Here is a 19281-nt window from a genome sequence, read left to right on the forward strand (position 1 = left end):
GTTGGTTGAGACCTGGCAAGAGGAGGCAGGGCCAGATGAAGGGCTCATGCCCATGGGAAAGCTCCATCAATCTGCCTTGTCCAGGGGAACTAAAGCGTAACAGCAGGGAAGGTGAAGAGCACAGCAGAGAGCCCTTTTCTGTATGGCAACATCTACACCTGTGGCAAATGGTGATTAGAAATCCCCTGAGAACACTGCACCGAGTGTCCCACCTTCCTGGAAGAGCACGTGTCAAGGATCTGCTCAAACTGACTCGTGGCGTGGCCAAAGGAGAGAGGAAAGGGAAGCTAACAGGTATCTCATCTTTAAACTGCATTTTGTTAGCCCCCTTCTAGCCCTGCTGAGTCACTCGCCCTTATCCCTAGTGATGTTTTCCACCAACAGCCCTTTACCTCACAGCCTAAGCCTGAGTTCACACATCCAAGCCAATGGATCTCTACACAGGGCACTTGGTCACTCAGCAGTTGCCTCCAGCATAAAGCAGGAGGGTTTCCCACTCCCCAGCCTTACACACACATCCCGGGGCAAAGAGTTGTAACTGGAGAACTGAGGATTTACAGGATCCATGTTCACAAACTGGTCTGCATCTACCTGGGTAGGACGAAGAACAAGCCATGACGTTTGCCAGAGTTTGATTATCTCATTACACAGGCTGTTGTATGACATCTTAGAGAACAGGCAGCTTTTTAACACCAGAGAGATCAGAAACAGTTACTTGGACCTATCCAGAGATTTGTTCTGCTCAGGAAACAGTAAGTGGCCTGAACTGATTACTTCATTTCTAAACAGCTTATGAAAAATCAGTATAGCACAGGTCTGGTTCTGGGAAAACATGCATCTTTCACAGAGGCATTGTTCTAATTCTGCTCTGTTGTTTTCAGTGCAGTTGAAGTCACCTTGAAACACCTTGTCTAGCTGCAGTAATCAGCTTCACAAGCAACCCCTCTCATACTTTACATCCAGAACTGAGGTGGAGTTTGAAATGTCGTCTTGGTTAAAGTGTACCAAAGCTGATAATGTAGTTAGGTAATAGATTCTTAGCAAGTTTCCTCCTCTCTTAAGCACGCTAGAACAGCATCAGCAACAGTCAAGACATTTGAAGATATATTTCTGTATTTATATCTGACATTAGATATTAAGTTAGTAAGTAAATGGAACCGAAAGAGAGCACGATGCTACCAGTCATGTCCCTCCATCCAAAGAGGTAAGTCAGAGCAGTTTATTTCAAGGCTGTAGTCACAGATTTCACTAAACCTACAGTTTTGAAAGCGACATGAGCCACTCTGGTCTTCTTCCTTCATCCACTGGGAAACATGCTGTAAGAGTTTACAGAGAACTTCCAAATTAATTCCCTCTCCATCCTGTTTCAACTCTCACTATAAGACAGACAAGTTGGTGTATGGGGGCTCTTAATCTGTTTATTCTTCCTTTAAAGTGATGTTTGCAGACTCGCTGTGGGATCTGCAGATGTGTCGGTTCCTGAGTGGTTGTAATGCAGTGCTGGCTGTCAACAAACGGCCACCGAGCTGATGCACCTCTACTGACATGACCAAAGAACAGCACATGTGAGAAGTGAAATGGGCACTTGGAAGACTAGCAGACTTCAGAAAAAGGAAAGAACACCCTTGGATAATGCGATCTTTGAAGGTGGAGGATGAACTGAAACCGCTATTGCCTGTGAGGAATTTTACTTTGCACAACCCTTAAAGCTATGAAATTCCTCTCAACATAAAAAGTGGAAAAAACCCACCAGAGAACAGACGGCTCATTTATGAACCAGTCTGGGTCATCTAGAATTTCTGCTAAGATTAAATTACACCCCTGCATGAATCACATTACTTTTTATCATAAAAGCTCTCCATTCTAACACCTTATTTACACAGATTACTAAACAAGTCACTACCACTTCAATCTGTAAATTAGTTTTAAATTGAAATATTTCCTAGTCCTCATTTTGTACCGAAGACAATACATACATACACATAAGGAGTAATACAGGTTCTAACTAATCACTGCAGTATCTTCTGATTATTTTTCTATCAGTTTAAAATAGTGACCTCTACACTGAGGTGCTAATATGTATATAAAAGCCTACACAAACAATATTGCACAAAGTAAGATTTATAATAGAGTAACATATTTTAGAGACCCTTATAAAGAGAAGAGTAATAATTGATATTAAAAAGATGCATCCAGAACTAACACAGCATCTTTGCTTTTGTCTAGTCTAACATAGTGTTTCAAATCTTTCCTACCCCAGTGAGGATTAGAACAAATAAAGTTATCTGGAGACAGCTTAAGTTGCACCAAAACCCAACTTGTACTCTAAATGTGGGGAGGGAGAAGGGAGGGAAGAAAGGGACAGGACTTTTCCTTCTGATGACTGGAAAGGGTGGTAGTAAATGGAGTGAGTGAAAGTCAAGTACAGATTACACAGTAACATCCAGAAATATTGAAAGATCAGTTAAAAACCATTGCTAGCTGACACTCTACACATTTAGCATGTGCCACTGATTTTTCCACAGTACCTGGGCACCCAGAAGCTACTCATGGAAAAAGCAGTTCAATGCCACAAGACTTTTTATTGTGAAAGAGTAATACAGAACTTCCTGGCATATGGACAGCCGCACTGTGTAAGTCAGTTACCAACTCAACGCTATTAAGTGCATCAGTACAAGGGAAAGTGTGATTTCATTGGACACATTACGACCTGACCAAAACAAGCTGCCAAGTTGGTTAGTATTTTAAAGCCTTAAAGTGCTCAAAGATAGCAGTTTCCTCCACAAGACTACCAATAAGTTCTTTAATTTTGACACTAGTATTAATCATGTTCAGGGAAGATGGATTTTGGAAGCAAAACCCTCACACCAAACAACGTAAGCAGTGCTATGAGAAGTGTTAGGTCAGTAAGTCATTGCATTTCAACAGGATCAGACACTTGCTTCAGTTAATTTTACTGTAAGAAATAAGAGATCAGTTTCTATAGCTTGTATATATAAACCCAACTTGTATATAAACCAACATGTCAAGAACAGATACCAAAAGTTTCACAAATCATCAAAAGTGCTGTGCTTTTTTTTTTCCTTTTTCTTTTGTTGTTGGGGTTTTTTTTAAGCAATTAAAATGAAATGGGGAAAGTCACTTTGCGAGTCTTCTACAAAAACCTCTCTTTCTGGTGAAGATCAGAGCTAAAGTAAAAGTAGGGAAATAACACTGACCAATGTCATTTAATCGGTTTATGTTCCTGGAGGAATTTCATTCTGACTTTGAGAAGATATTAAATATCTCTACTTAAACAGAAAGAAGTGGTAGACCACTGTTACAGGTTGTACTAAGGGGTTAAAATACAACTTGAATTTTGCATAATCTGTGTAAAAAAGATATGCTTGACATTTTGGAATGTCACCTTTCTTTATAGAATTATAGGCAAGATTTCTCCAATAAAACATAAGCCAGTTATAAAACTATAACTTCACATCAAAATTTTAAAAAGTTGTTAAAAAATGTTTGCTTATATACATATCACACAGCAGAGCCTGCATGATCCTGTGGATTGTGGTGCTGATCAGACTCTATTTTAAAACCTGGAAGGGGCTGGGCCGCCTGATCTGGTTGCACAAGTCCTGATATTGAAGAAAGAGAGGAGGAGAGCACCCCTGGTGTAAGCTGCATTTCTATACCTGGTTCTTCAGACTCTGTTTTTACACTCACACATTGGGGTTCACCTTCTGCCTCTGGATTTCCAGGAACACTACTGTTCGAGCTTGAATTGCTTTCTGCGTTTGGAGAGGTCTCCTCCACAGGGTGATACTGTTTAAGTCTTATGTGCCAGGCTAAGCTGCAGACTGCCGACACCGTTTTGAACTGATGAATGACATTTCTAGGGATGAAGTAGATGTCATTGTCACACAACTGAATTCTAGCATAGCGAATGCCTTCCCGTCTCATTTGGTTTAGTTTGGCTTCGTCCACCCATTGAACACACTGAGAGAAGGAAAAGGGTAAAGTTAGTGGTATACTCTGTTTAATCAACTCAGTATCCACCTACTTCCAACACACTTCCTGTCTAAACCGATGTTTAACAGGTAAAACGTGAAAGAGAATTGAACTTTTAAAACATAATTTGTCTAATGTGTACATCTTAGGAGAGGACAGTGATCAGTTGAGAACATTCTATAGTTACAGCTGAAAATAGCAGGTTCCACAGGAGGCCTCGCTGTTTTGGCTGCCAGGCCTGAGTTTAGATGCCTTCACATCCTGAACTTCACATCCTCAACCAACATCAGTATATTAGAAAAGGCAGAAACAGGCATACATGGCTTCTTAATCAACTACTAGTTGTTTCTATAGCAGGTATCAGGACTCACAACTTGGTGAAAAGGAAAAACAGCTGGACTACATGGTCACTGTACATCCCTTCCAACTGAACTATTCCGTTCTGAAACATGAGAAGACAAATAGCCCAGGAGAGCTGTGAGTTGAGGGCCACCAAGGATACAACAGTCCTGGCTACACTGTGAATCTGAAAATTGTCAGAAGCTACCACCAAAATGCTAAGAATGAGCTGTCACTAGGGAAGATTCAATACCTGTGACACTGGAGGTTCATGCAGGTCCAACTGAAGTCTCTGCACAACATCAGTGAAATCTTCAGCATGAAAACAAACCACATCTTTGGTTATACGAGGCTGGTCGCTCCTAAAGAAAGATGAGAAAACCAGGAGTTTTTAAACAACTGGACTTAGAGAGTTACAACTCTTTCCAGCAGAAAGTCACTGAACCAACAACCTATTACAGTTTTACACTGCACACAAACAGTATCATCACTTCTCAATACACATATTACTTTGAAACAGATGTCTTTTTTTCCTTCATTTTACTCCTTTCTTGATACATGCACAACAGAAGTGATATTTTCATGGACAAATAATATGCTAAAACATCAGAGAACTACGTTGAACCTGCCAGTATCAAAGTTTTCTGGTTTGCCTCAATTCTTCCATTAAACAGAATCATTCTGTATTAAAGGAAAACAAAAAGTAACCAAGTAATTCTGATGCCAAAGCAATGAGGAGCTGGGTGTTAATCAAGAGCTTTGAATAAGACTATAGGAAGTTCAGACACCTTTTATTGGTACCAAAATCTAATGATATTGCTAATGCTGCTATCCAATTTCTACTGGAATTGCTAGAAAAAAAACCATGATGCAAGTCTAGCTTCTGTGCAAGGTGAACAGGAACATCCTGGGTACATGAAAGAAAAATACACTGTAGCTCTGAAATGAGTTACATTGAGGTCTTCTATTGCTATTACGGAAGTTAGCATTAATATACCTACTCAGGAAAAGAACAGTCGATGGTCCAGAAATTGTGTATTAAGGCTTATTTCATATATCACTAAAATTTTCTGCAAACTGCTGTTAAAACCCTTCTACTGTCTCAAGAAGAAGTTGAAAATAGGTATATAGCTTGTGAGTTTCAAGCTCTAGACAGCACATCTCTTTACAGAGTTTAAACCATCCCATTGATTAGGCTTGTTTTCCAAGGAACTGTCTTTTTTTAAGAGACAAAACCACTTTAGGATCACTCCCTCCTACGAGAACAGTTGCATTTCAGTGGCACTCACCATTCCCCAAACTGTACAGCCTTCAGAACACCAACAGCAGCTGTACTCTGCCAGTCAAACCCTTGGCCCACATGATCAGCGTGAGCTCTTGTTCTGTCTTCAAACAGAACCTCCCGGGGCTCACTGGTCCGAGGTAGGTACTGGAGATTCTTTATTTCATTCATTGACCTACAACATGAGAAAAAGACATACTAAAAATGTATGGGCTACTCAAAAATAAGTATTTGTATTAAAATAATCTTAAAAGTCTTGTGTGCTGCAGGCTTCAAAATCAAAACACTTCCCTCCTTCAAGATGCTCGTTCAACAAAAGACTGGAACAAATACAGCGAAGTACAGTTCAGGTTATGAAATCAAACTTCCAATAGATACTGAAGTTTAATTATTTGGGAGTGTGTCCTAAAATTCTGCTTGAAATTACAATTAAAACACGCTTCCAATTCTTTATCTCCTAAAGTTTGTTCCACAGCACACTCTTTGGGAAAGACACCAAGCATATATGTACCCCATGATATTTTTTGAAGGCAGACAGTATTTCAAGTGCTTTAACACTAACATTATAATGCAACATAAGCAGTGTAAGGATCTCTACTCTTTCAGAGCATTTAATCTCTCCTCACCACTAAATAAGTTCTTTCCACAGAAGTAAGATGAATAAAAGAAGTCTCCTGAAGGAAAATAAAAAGGGGTTTCAATCTTAAGAAAGCACTGATCTAGGATGTAGTGGTGAAATAAAATAACCATCACAAGTAACATGTTTGGTTTATCCACTGAGCCAGTTTGAAACAGAAACGAAACTCAAACCTGTGAATTAATCTTCTGAAGAACTACCTACACATACAGCATTTAGGTTTTATTCTCAAGTCTAACACAGACATAACTGCAATGTTTTACCTTTAACATGGAAAGGAAAACAAAACATTACCGGCGCCGTTTGAATGGTGATTTTGGCATATCAGCTGTTGGGATCATCTGCTCCCCTGGTCTCACCCACATTATGGGGCCATCATCACTTTGTGACCTGCACTGAAGTCTGAGACTAGAAAGAGTCCCCCAGGGCAAAGTCATCTAAAAGAAAACAAAAACAAAACAACCCACAAAACACACAATAACACAAAACACTGGGTGAGATAGAAAAATTAAATGATGCCTTTGGTAAAACTGGTTCAAATTTGCTGTCAAAAGAATTGCACAGAAACTAAAATATATTCAAGACATTGCAATATATTCCAACCTGACTTTATCAGACTTAGTTTTTAGGGAAGCAGATGATTATGCAGTGCCTCTACATGATAAATTATTTAATTTTTTAATTATTCTCACAACTGTTACTACCTAATGCAGTATCTTTCATTTGGACACAGGAAAGAACATACCTTAGTAGCCCAAACAATAAGCACATCACTAGAGAAAATACTTTATGGTTTCTAATTACACTTGAAATAGATAAAACTCAGTCACTGCTTAAGTATCCACAGAGTTCTAAACAAGACACCACAAGTTAGTGCTTACTCTGAGAAATGGAGATTCTTCTAACATATCTAGGAATTCTGGGAAGTAGTCTCCAACTTCTTCATCCACAGCTCCAACAAGACTGATCTGCCGCATTGGTCCTGCTCGGTAGGTTCCACAGCAGTACGTTCGATTGACCTGAGTGGCCAGAAAGGAAAAGACAATACCAGCACAGCTTTAGTTCTGTTACAAGAGATTAAAATTGATTAATATAATACAGTAGGCCACAGCTCAGATGGATCTTGGGCTCATCCACATCTATTTCATTAGAGATGCTTTTGGGAATAGGCACAGAGCCTGTTTAGAACAGGTGCCCACAGGGTACCCAAGAGAAAGAACTGTCTGAACTACTGACAGGAAATACTTCTAAAGTTTGAATAATAGTGTTAGTATTTGCCTAATTCAGGAAGAATTCAGCTCTTCCAAGCTGACTTCAGAAAACCTCCTACACACAGTTTCATTTTGACTCAGTCTTTCAAGCAAGCTTCAAGTCTCTACTAATTGATGCAGCTGACTGTTGCTTCTACACTTCAAACTGTGTGCTACTGAAATACGTGCATTCTTCACTTCAGCCTAGAGGTCTTTCCCCTGTGACTGCAGTGAAAAAATCTCCGTGTCCATCAAGCAATGGCTCTAGTGATGTTGTTCTAGTGTATACACAAAATTGGTCCAAAACCAGAGGAAATGAGAGGTCCAGGTAGAAATCCAGTGGTCACCCACAACTTGACTACTACCATTTGCAGTATACCCTGCTGTCACTCCTGTGGCCAGAAACACTGTGATCTCACTCACTGCTGTCCTGGGTTCAGGACAACTGCTTTTTGACATCCTCTGTAGCACGAACTGTCCCACTTTCCCAAGTCACCTGGAAACTTTTCTTGCCCATTTCCTGTTCCCAGAAGAGAACCACTGGCACCACTCCAGTGTTCTCTAGTCCCCTCCTGTGGACTGCAGCTGTAACACACCATACAGGTTGTGTGTAGATGCAGCAGCTATTCAATCCTAAAAGATCAGAAATCCTGCTGTAATTAGTCTGGTTTGTATACTCAGTTGTACTTAAGCTCCAACCTTCTATCACTCTTCAACAGCCTCTCTACATTCATCAAGTGGTTCCAGTGGTGAAAAGCTATGGCACATCTCCATGGCTAAAGTGGTGGGGCAGGCACAAAGGACTTTACTAGTAAATCTACAATTTTATAATCACATTCAGAAGTGTGATACCTTTTATAACTCATGTATAGATATATTTATGAAGCAGCTTGGTTTTAAGGTTTTTAGTTTTAAGTTCTGCAATTTAGCTAACAAACCAGATGTAGGTGAACTATTCCATGAAGCTGTTAAAGGTAAATTAGGAGAGACTAACAAGGCAAGAGTTACAGTTACTGCTGCAGTACTTTCCTCTAGCAGCAACCGTAGATATTTAGCTGCTTAATTACAGGAGTTCAGCTCACTCCTATTTCCAGAGTTCTTTCTTTAGCTTTGTATATACAGAGTTGGCAGTTCTGCACTGACGGCACACAGGGTTTAATTAAAAGCTAAGAAGGAGCCAAAGATGACTTCACATACAGTTTTATTCCTCAGCTGTAAGCCAACTACTGCACTGCATCACCTCTGCCTTCACGTGCTGCGGTTTACGTCCCAAGTCACTCTCAGAACTGCATGGGGCAGCTCAAGCACTCTACAAGTCCATCAAGAAGAGCAGCAGCAGCTGGATAAGCGTATACAGACTTTCTGGCGTTGACCATGCAGATTTATGAGCCAAGCACTACCTTGAGAGGCTGCTAATTCTTTTTGGCTGTTGCCCTAGAAGAAAGTCTGCAAATCCGATTAGAACACTGCTGATGAAGGGTCATAGCTAACATCAGTAAAGTGGAATGATTTTTACTGTGAGAGTGGTGAGGCACTGGCAAAGGATGACACCAAAGTGGTAAGTGTTCCGTTCCTGGCAGTGTTCAAGGCCAGGTTGGATAGAGCCTTGGGCAATACAGCAGGGGGCTGGAACTGGATGACCTTAAAGTCCTTTCCAACCCAAACTATTCTGTGATTCTACTAGCTAACCAGAATCCAATCCAGAACACTGGAAAACCACATTTATTTGGAAGTTAATGGAAAACTACAGCATTAATGGAAATTGAAAACTACAGCATTAATCTATGCACCCTATGGGAGTATTAAGGCCTGAAATGCTCTGGTCCTTAAGCCAGTTCAGTTTAACTACCTGGTACTGTTAAAGTAAGTGGAGATAGACTACTTCCAGATGAGATTTGTTTCACTGAAGCCACCTGTTGAGAGGCACTAGTATTTCACAAGTCTCTGTCCCAAGTTAAACGTATTATAATACCATACACAGCTATTCTCTGTAATTTTTTGCACAGGGAATAAAAACTAGAAGCTTTAGCATTATTTTAATGCACTGGAACGCAATATAAAAATAAAATTGAAAAGCTGTAAAAAGAGACACTAGAAATACTTTAAGGAAAACCTGGATTTCAGTGTTTTGCTAGTTTCTGTTAGAGCTTAGATATGTGCACTACACTTGAGAATTCAAATCAGGATATATTTACACTGAAAACACACATCAACTCATGGCAATCCCCAGCAGGCTGCAGTATTCATCTCAAGCACCTCAATCACAGGGGAAGCAGTCTACTAGATTAGATGCTGTAAAACATTCCTTCACATGTAGTTTCTATTTCATCCTTGATTCCTCCAGCACAGCACAAATACTAATACCATTTGCTTGGTTAGTGGTCTCAGGAATAAGGAGTATGCCAAGACCTTCTGTGTAATAACAAGCATTTTCATGCCAAGAACATGGATCTACTCATGGGACACTAAACCACCCAGGCATAAAGGAAGAACAAGTAACCTCCTTGTTGCACCTTCTTACAAGCTACTTTGACATGTCATTTGCAAAGTGCTCCAACAGCTACATTCATTTCACAGCCATCTTCATGCACCCCTGTATTTCAGGGAAGACAGATGAGACTACGGAAAACCTGAAGTCATTTTGTTCTATCCACTAGGACCTTTCTCAAAGTTTCTTCTGTTTTTTTTTTCTTTTTTTTTTTTCATTTGTTTGGGGTTGGGGGGGAACACTTTTTTTTTTTGGGGGTGGTTTTTTTTGTTTAATGGCCAGTTCCTAGAAGCTGGGTCATTCTAGTTCTTACAGCTGTCAGAAGTTGGTAACTTACTACCACAACACCTTCATTGCTCTCATCACTTCACTATGCTTCTTAAAAAACATCAGTGGATCACATGAGTTACTAACTGCCACTATCTACAGATCAGGTCAATACAGATCTTCCCTGTTGTAAAAGGACCATCAGGCTGGTGAGACCACGCAGGTGTCCTGTGCCCTTTCAAAAGGCCAGACAGCTATCACTACCCTGTGTGCCTCCTACTCCATACAGGACCACACTAAAAGTTAGAGGCATATTTGAAATTAGTTCCTCAGTGTTCATGGAGACACTTTATAGCAGCTGAATGATGTGCCTATCAGTGTTCCTCAGTTCCTCAGTGTTCATGGAGACACTTTATAGCAGCTGAATGATGTGCCTGTCTGTGTTTCACACACAGTGAGAACAGAAGTAGACAGCACATTACTGAGATAATTCAGACCCTGCCTCGTGAAGGGGTAAGCAAGCAGTATCCTTGTACTGGATTACTTTCCCTACCCCTGTAGGGAAAGAGGATGCACAGAAAAGGCATAAGCTCGAGACAAAAGAGGTTAAGTTTCAGAAGTTGCTCTTTAGTTTCAAGAAAAGCATGAATCAGTTGACAGTGACAATATTTTAGCATGTCAAGTTAGTTACAAAACCAACCACACAAACACTTTGCTAAAAGCAAGAAAGCCAGAACACAAGGCAGCTTACTATTTACAACAGAAGGGAAAGAGGACAGTGTGACATGCCATTACAGAAAAGGTTATGTTTGACTAAAACATGTCAAATATTTCATTGGGCAGTATTATGTGGCTTAAGTATAAACCAAGTTAAGTTCATAGTGCAGAGGCACAATTTCTCCATTTCATATTTTGATAGCTTCTGCTAAAGAAACTGTCCTTCCAGAATAAGGGGATCTTCTTCCAGGAGTAAGAAAAGATGGGGCACAAAACCAAACTGTGATATTGTTCATTAACCAAAGCTGCAAGGAATATTTTAAACTCTTCCAACTGTACAATACAGGAGTAGGAAAGCTTACCCTATTATCACCCATCACCTCCTTCTCCCACCTCCTTCCCAGAAGGAACAGCAGCTTATGTAAAACCTACTTCCCCCAACTCTTTCGTGGCCTCTTCCCAGAACCCCCCCTCCCCTTTGTGACAGTTTAACTGCTCTTTGGACCATATAGAGACTCAATCAAGTCCTTTTTGGGGTGGGGGGAATAAAAGGGAAAAGCAGAAGTGGTTTTTCAAGTCTAACTATATTCCTATTCACCGAGTAGACCTAAAAGCAGCTGTTCTTAAAGAGCTGATAAGGAAATAAATATTCATTCTAATTGCACTGCTAAGAACTTTCAAACTGTAGTATGCTCTCGAGTGAAGAAAGCTTACAAGTTACTGTTCAGTGATTTGAGTCTTGAAGGATCCTAGTGCAACTGAATAGCTTCAAACTAAAGCTCAGCTTTAGCACCGAAGCATTAGAACAAATGAGGCAGAACCAATGCAAAAAAGAAAATCCAGAAAGCACTGAAGCTTAATTATTTTAATATGCATAAACCATAGTTAACAAACATTAGAGTGCTTTTTAATAAGCATTCAGTTTATATTGTCCTCACTGTCCTGAGAGCAAATGAATTAACTCTCTTGCAAGGTGAATTATCACTTGACTTTTATTTAGCCTTCCAGATTAAAGTCCTTATTTTGAACTGGAGTCACTTCCTACTCCAATTCAGTTTGTCTGAAAAGGTGTACAATCAGCTAAATGTTGTACAAGCCAAAGGCCACATTAACTTTTAGTTCATTTGAAGTTTACAGATCCTATTTTAAATTCTTGATACCAAGTCTCCAGGACTAAAGACTACCCAATCCCAGAATCCCCCTGCCACAGTATGGCTCAGTATAGCAAACAAGTCCATGCATACAGAAGGTTCAACCTAGAATGGAGGCGACTTAAAAAACAAGTATCTTCAACTAAAAATAGCATCATAACTACAGTGTACAATCCTGTAACATGCTTAATCTTCAGAAAAATAACCATACAGTGCTTCTGTATTGTACAATTCTCATACAGGAAGGTCCAAAAGTGAAGCTTAGCCAATCCGCTGATTCCTCAACAGCACTGCCAAGGAACAGCAATGAACCAGACTTAATCAAGGTATTTTAGCCTTCTCTATTAAGCTAGCTTCCCAAACTTGAGTCTCGGCAGTGTGCAGACATGACTGAATCCACTACCAATTTAAATGCATCTTTAAACTAGATACTTTACTATCATCTACATTACCTGAAGAGTCCCGCTTCAGCTGTCTTAGGAGTCCTAATTCTACTTCTGTTTGCTCAGTGTGTGAACTTCACTAACATACAGAAAGGATTAACCAGGTCACACTGAAGCTGTCTTCAGAGAGGCATTTTAGACTAAGTGAACCTCATGTCACGACTAATCTTAATCAAGTTTAGACAGTACTTAAAATAGAATTAACTGAAATACCAACACAGACTATAACCCAGTGAAGCCATACACTCGTCACATGTATTTATAGTATAAGCTATTCACGTTCACAAGACATTCACCAAGTACAATTGTTAAATACCCAGTTGGCACCATTTAGCCATTTTAGGGGATCACCACATGTACTCAAATTAGAATGTAATCATGATTCCAAAGAACAGAGATAAATCTTTTAATATAGAGGACACCAAAACCTAAACTGTGGACAAGTTTCACATCTGCAGAGCAAAAGTGGGTACTGTGCAGAAGTGCAGCAGTCTGTATGCTCAGACTGGTTTTGGAGTACTAAGCACTCTGATGCAGCTCTGTCAATGCAAAGAATTATTTAAACCAAGAAACAGAAGCTGGTTTAAAAATCAGTGCTGCAGCAGCTATTCATTGTCAAATTCATAAGCCAAGAGTCAGAATTACTGATTCAATAGTATCTATGATTTAAAGACTCCCTAAGTGACCACGCAGGAACCTTCTGTTAAGCAGTGTTTTTCCAATGCAAACCTTCCTGATAGGCATTTGATAAACTCTGGAAAGATCCACTCACAAACATTAGGATTTCAAAATCTGTTACTAAGATCTGTTCCAACAGCACTCTGAAACAGAGTTTCAGGGTTTTCCTTCTGACAGGTGAACCAGTAAAGGTAATTAAGGTCTTGAATCAAGACTTTAAAAAGTAATCAGTAGTAATCAGACTACACTAAGCAGGGAGAAGTTTTTATTCCACCTGAAAGTCATTTATCTCATCTGTAACATTGCTCTATGCCCACAGATACTTTAAAGCTTGATCACAGGAGTCAAATGCAACAGATTTTCATATGGGAATCTTGAAATTAACATAGTTATTACTGTTGCATCCATTTAAGCTACATGGAAATACAGTTTGAGAATTTAAGATACCTGAAATGCAAATCAAGGTAGTATATAAAATGAAAGCCTTTTTTAAAGGCAATTAAAAAGACAGTCTAACCAACACTCTGAAGCTGGAAAGTTTAAGCATCCAGCAACAGCTACTGATAGAATTAAGATATTAGAACACCCTTATTTGTTGTGAATGACACGCTAAATCCTGAAAAGTAATGTCATTGCAAAAAACCACCCAGATTACTGAAGAGAAAAAGCAACGTTAGTACTTGCAATCTATACAACTCTTAATACAGACTTGGCTATTGCTTTGAACCATGTCAGCATTCTCTCAAGTACAGAAGATAGCTGAAAGCCTGCAAGAAGATCATTGCAGATCTTTCACATTTAGCAGTGTCTGAAGTGTGATCCGTAGTCTCAACATCACCTTTTTTCATCTGCTTGGAAGAAACATTTTGCCTCACCTATTTTAGGCCATCCCTGCTGATTACAGAATAATCAGATCTAGGTGCCCTGCAACTTTTATGCCTTTAAATAGCTCTTACCTGAGAGTGAAAATTTGAAATTGTTGTTGTTTCAATGTCCTTCTTGCCCAGAATTTCCATTTTCACTGGAGTGTTAGGAAAGTTAAAAGCAAAGTAATCCAGGAAGTCTGGTAAATAAGCAGCTGCTCCATGCACTATGGCTAAAGCATAGTAAGCTGCATTTTTATCGTTTTCACTGAATGACAATGCAAGAAACTCTTCGGCAAATCTCTCCATCTCCACTGGAGACAAAAATGAGAGTTCATCCATGTAAGCATGAAGGACCAGAGCACCACCATTGGACTGATGTTCTTCATGAATGAAGTTACTAAATTTAGTGCCAGTTTTCAAGAAGCTGCTGCGAACAGAATGCTCCTGGTGTGTCACAAATGGTGTTTGTACTCCCTGGGGTATTCGATATTCCTGCATACCCAAATTCAGTCTGCAGAGCTGCTCATCCTTCAGGTACCTGAAGGATTCCTTGTTCATTTCCAAGTTATCACACTGTCCTTGAGAAAGAGTCTCCTTGTCAATGCGAGTCAGTCCAGCACACACCGTCTGCACTTCTTTGTTGTACATCTTCAGGCGTTTCCCCCTCATATCTTCCCGATGTTTCTTTTTCTTTTTTTTCTTTATCTTCTTCATAATAAGACTGTCAGCTCGCTGGGTTTTGCCATTTTCATCTGGAGTTTCTGGCAGCGACAATAAAGAGAAGATTAGAGTTCTGCAGTTGCGGCATGTTCACCCCTAAAGAATTAAACCCTCCCATTTGCTAAAGCTCTCTATTCCCAGGAAGTAATACCTTAACTTACAAGACTTTAATTGTACAACAAAAACTGCTATACCTCTGGTTATTATGCAAAGAAGACTTTGAATTATGGAAATCTTCCAAAACTCGAGCTTAATACTTTAGAGATAGTTCATATTTTAAGAGAAGTATTAGAATACCTTCAAAGGGAATCCATATTCCCAAGCATCTGTAAGTACATTAATAACTCCTGACATTTAAGGCAGTGCCATGCAGGGAAGAGGATAAACAAGTTAACAAGTAACATTTAAACATTAATACTTTCATTACAGAACACTACCCTGATTTTGGATACACACTATAGGAGCAAAACTGCAAAGGAAGAGGCACAAATATTTAAGGCAGTCAGCTTTCTGGACAAGAAAAAACTCCAATTAAAATAGCCTTACACCGCTGATCTTTTTATTAAAGGATATGAATCATCACATCTTCAGCTATCTGTCACCAGTCTTAACTACTCAGTTAAATCGGAGCTAGAAATTAAGAGAAGGTTGGTTGGTTTAGGTGTTTGGCTGGTTGATTTGGTTTTTTTTTTAAGGCTAATCAACCTCAAAAAGGCTAAAGGCTGAGAGAGAAAAAGTAAAGTAGTTCTGTTTGGCAAAATGTAATAGTTTAACTGCTCATCTTTTAGGAATAAAAACTAATTCAAATAGTAGTTAGCAAATGACAGTGGTAGTTAGAAAACTCACTGGTCCAGCTGTTAAAAAACTCAATTGCCAAGACAAGTCTCTAATCTACCTGAATCAAAGAACTATTTCATGCCACAATTCACACAAACCTCCAAGAGCCATGTTACCACGAGAGCTGTGGGGGTCCAAACAACTGCTGAAGGCAACATCAGACTGGAAGATGCAATGGCTAAAGTTTCAGTTTCCTGCAGCACAGGGCTCTGTGCTAACGGAATTTCCTTTCTGCCTGTCTGCAAAGCTATCAAATTTGTATTTCCTCTTTACTCTCCTGCAGTTCTTCAAGAAAAAAATAAACATGTTACACTGATCTATGAGAAAGGGTGTAAGGATATATACATGCAGCTTCAAGTTAGTCTAATCAGTGTTTAACAATATCATTACTAGGCTGGTCTCGGAGCTCTTCACTACAGACAGCTGACCTTCGAAGCAGCCTGGCATAGTGAACAGAATTACTCATGAAGCAAAGAAAGAGTCGATTGCTTAATACTAACTTCATACGATTGTCTTAGGACCTGAAATACAAGTTCACACGCTACTGCTGTTAGCCTTTACAAACAGCAAATGCCCTTATTTTTATATTACACCTAGGGAAACCAGGAAAAGAAAGGTGGTAGCACTTGTTTTGGTAGGTCAACTGAAACAGTTCTTTGAATAAGCTTTTCTGCAAGTCTCAGAAGTTGAGGCTGCATAAGCTTACTCAATCACTAAGCTCTCAAGTATAGATACTGCTTTACTAACTGTAACAAACATACTAATTACACAGAAGATCTTTGTTCTGTTGGAGCCAGATTCCGAGCTGAAACTAAACAAGAATTTCATGGCACTGCCAAGCTGTTGGAAATACTTCCTGTAGGTACTTCTAAATTAATTTTTGGTTATGTGTCTTATTTTGATTATTTCTAATTCTTGACATAGTTTAGAAAACCTCAGACACGCACTAGTTTTAGTTCAGAGCACCTGCCTGCTTGAAGATATCCCCTAATAGCAGGCACACAACTAGCACTCTGCAGTTTGGAACTTCCAGTGAAGACTGGTCTCTTTTCAGGGTAAAAGATATCCCAACTGTGCTGTATCCACTGAACACAGCAGAGTCCCACTACAGCAGTGAGACCAACATCTGTATTAAGTAAAGCTAGACAGTGACACGACGGTAATGCCTGACAGTCTTGAAGCAAAGAGTTTTAATTATTCCTTTAAATAAACAGAATGCCTCCAGTACCTCAAACACAAGGAAAGCCTCAGAAAGGTCACTAAACTACAGGCATAGCAGCAGTGCAAATAACTGCACTAGTCTAAAACATCACATAACTGAACACACCAGTATTGCTACTGACCAGCAAAACCACTGGAGATGATTGTTGTCACTCATGGCTGAAGCCAAGTATAGTACAGTCAAAGAAATAGACAATTAATGGGATTATACTTACAAATAACACCTGATAGCTAGGAAAACAAACCCAGCCTCGTCCCAAAACTCACTGCACACCTTCAGTAGAGGACAAGTAGCGCTGAGTGTCACGCCTTCCAGCACACAGACACCTTTCCTTTGCTAACCTGGAATTCAGTCAGCAGTTTTAACAGTGTTTAAGCCTTTATTAAAAGAAGGCCTCATTTGACTACTTGTTTAGAGCTGACATACAGTGACACTCCCAATCTACTTGAGATATAGTACTTCTCTGTTATCAAGCTAAAGTTTGGAGTTACAGTCCAGTGGCTTTTATAGTCACTATTCAAAGACAGTTGAGAAGAAGCATTAAACCAAGTGAAAAGTCTCTCCCCATAACAGCTTTGCCCTTTCTTACGGCAGCACTCTCTAGAGTTTACAGTACAAACTTAACTTTGTAAGCAGTGTATCTTCAGCACAATAACTTCACATATACTCCTGAAGTGTGATTCACATTAATATATATTACAGCAACTTTTGCAATGGTTTTTTATTTATGTTGCTCTCCCCAAGAAGCTTTTTGCTATCACAAATAAGTGATTAGAACAAAAATAATCATTCTGTACCGTGGAAAAAAAAAAGGAAAAAAAAAACAAAAAACAAAACTTGGCCTTCATTAAAGCAATCTCAGGCTATTTAACTCAAGAAAAACACCACACAAACCACAACACCTTCTCAGTTCTGGTGTAAGTTAACGCAGGCACGGCAGGAAGAAAGCTTTACTTTGGAAGTGCTCCCACTGTGAGCTGCGCAGAGGGCAGCCCGGGCCGGCAGCGCTGGAGCCCCGCTCGCCCCATGGTTCAGCCCCTGCCACACGCTACCGGGCTCCGGGTCCCGGTGGGACACAGCGACGCGCCCCGCTACGACCAGGGCCAGCGGCGGGGTCCAAAGCCACGGAGCGCTCACCCACCTTTGCCCACCGCCACCTGAACACGCACAGGGCACCGAGAGCCGCTTTCTCTGCGGCTCCCACCGGGACCGGTGAGGCCGAGTCGGAGCCGGCCCCACCGAGCCCGGCCGGCCACGGACGGCGGAGTGCGAGGCCGCCGCTGAGGGCTGCGGCAGGCAAGCTCCGCCGGGTACGATCCGCACGGGCCGAGCGAGCGCCACCGGTCAGCCCCGAGCCCACACCCGTTCCGCCTGCTCACCTCGCTTGCTGGGCCGCCCGGCTGCCCCGTCCGCGGGGCTGCCCCGCCTCGCCTTCTGCGGCTGCCCGGCGGCCAAACGGCCGGGCTCGGGGCCGGCGGCAGGGCGATGCCGATGGTGGTGGTGGTGGCGGCGCTCCTCCAGGGCGGCGGGCGGTGGCAGGCTGAGCGGAGAGAAGGTGAAGAGCCCGGCGGCGGGCAGGCCGGGCAGGGCGGCCGGGGGCAGCGGCTCCGCCGGGCCGGGCCCCGCCAGCAGCGGTTGGTTCAGCCGGGCCCGTTTAGCGCCCGCCGCTTCACCAGAGGGACCCCGCCTCCGGCGCCCGCCGCCGCGGGGCCGGCCGGGCCGGTCCCCTGAGGGGAGCTGGGGCGGCTCCTCCGCGGCTCGGGGCACGGCGCGCACCGCAGCGACCTGCGCAGCCATTTCGCAGCCTCCCTCACATACATTTAAATGGGCCCGAGCCACAGGAGGCGCCCGCGCGCAGGCGCAGCAGCCCCGCTCGCCTCCCTCCGCCGGGAGCTGTAGTTCGCGCCGGAGCCACGGGAAGTGTAGTGCGCGCCAGGGCGCCTGCGCGGAGGGTAGCGCAGGCGCGCTGTAGGTGTCATGGCGGCGGCGGCGGCGGCAGGGGCTGAGGTGTGCGGTGGGCTCGGGATGACCCGGCAGTACCGCAGCAAATAAACGTTGTTTGTACGGCATTGCTCGCTCGTTAGCATCGAATCACCTGGGCTGGGAAAGCCCTTTCAGCTCATCCGGGCCAACCTTTACCCCAGCACTGCCAAGGCCATCCCTAACCCGTGGCACTGAGGCCTCGTCTCCACACTGTGTGAACGCTTGCAGGGACGGTGACTGCAGCCCTGCCCTGGGCAGCCTGTTCCAATGCCTGAGCACCCCTGGGGAAGGAATTGTTCCTCAGCTCCATCTAAACCTGCCCTGGGGCAGCTTGAGGCTGTTTCCTCTTGTCCCACCCCTCGTTACTTGGGTGAAGAGACCAACCTCACCTCGCTATGATACCAG

General features: G+C 41.9%; 1 protein-coding gene across 1 annotated transcript; it reads right to left on the minus strand.

Annotated features, from left to right (window-relative positions):
• Positions 1–1095: 1095 nt before the first annotated feature.
• Positions 1096–18705, minus strand: RSBN1 (round spermatid basic protein 1). Its single transcript, XM_061471979.1, has 7 exons — positions 18273–18705; positions 14205–14875; positions 7136–7273; positions 6549–6691; positions 5625–5792; positions 4589–4697; positions 1096–3984 (listed from the first exon to the last, which is right to left on the minus strand). The coding sequence occupies exons 1-7, from the start codon at positions 18688–18690 to the stop codon at positions 3523–3525; spliced, it is 2109 nt and encodes a 702-aa protein (XP_061327963.1). The 5' UTR covers positions 18691–18705; the 3' UTR covers positions 1096–3522.
• Positions 18706–19281: the final 576 nt, after the last annotated feature.

The sequence above is a fragment of the Pezoporus flaviventris genome, unplaced genomic scaffold (assembly GCF_033815535.1).
Source record: "Pezoporus flaviventris isolate CSIRO_AGI_PZ_B2104156 unplaced genomic scaffold, CSIRO_AGI_Pfla_v1 ptg000069l, whole genome shotgun sequence".
In the NCBI taxonomy this organism is placed as follows: domain Eukaryota; kingdom Metazoa; phylum Chordata; class Aves; order Psittaciformes; family Psittacidae; genus Pezoporus; species Pezoporus flaviventris.

Excerpts from the sequence above, each read along its gene's own strand:
- RSBN1 (XM_061471979.1), bottom strand. The coding sequence starts at position 18,690 with ATGGCTGCGCAGGTCGCTGCGGTGCGCGCCGTGCCCCGAGCCGCGGAG. Across the intron at positions 14,876-18,272 it reads CGGGCGGCCCAGCAAGCGAG|AAACTCCAGATGAAAATGGC; the intron begins GTGAGCAGGCGG and ends TGTCGCTGCCAG. Across the intron at positions 3,985-4,588 it reads ATGAACCTCCAGTGTCACAG|TGTGTTCAATGGGTGGACGA; the intron begins GTATTGAATCTT and ends TCCTTCTCTCAG.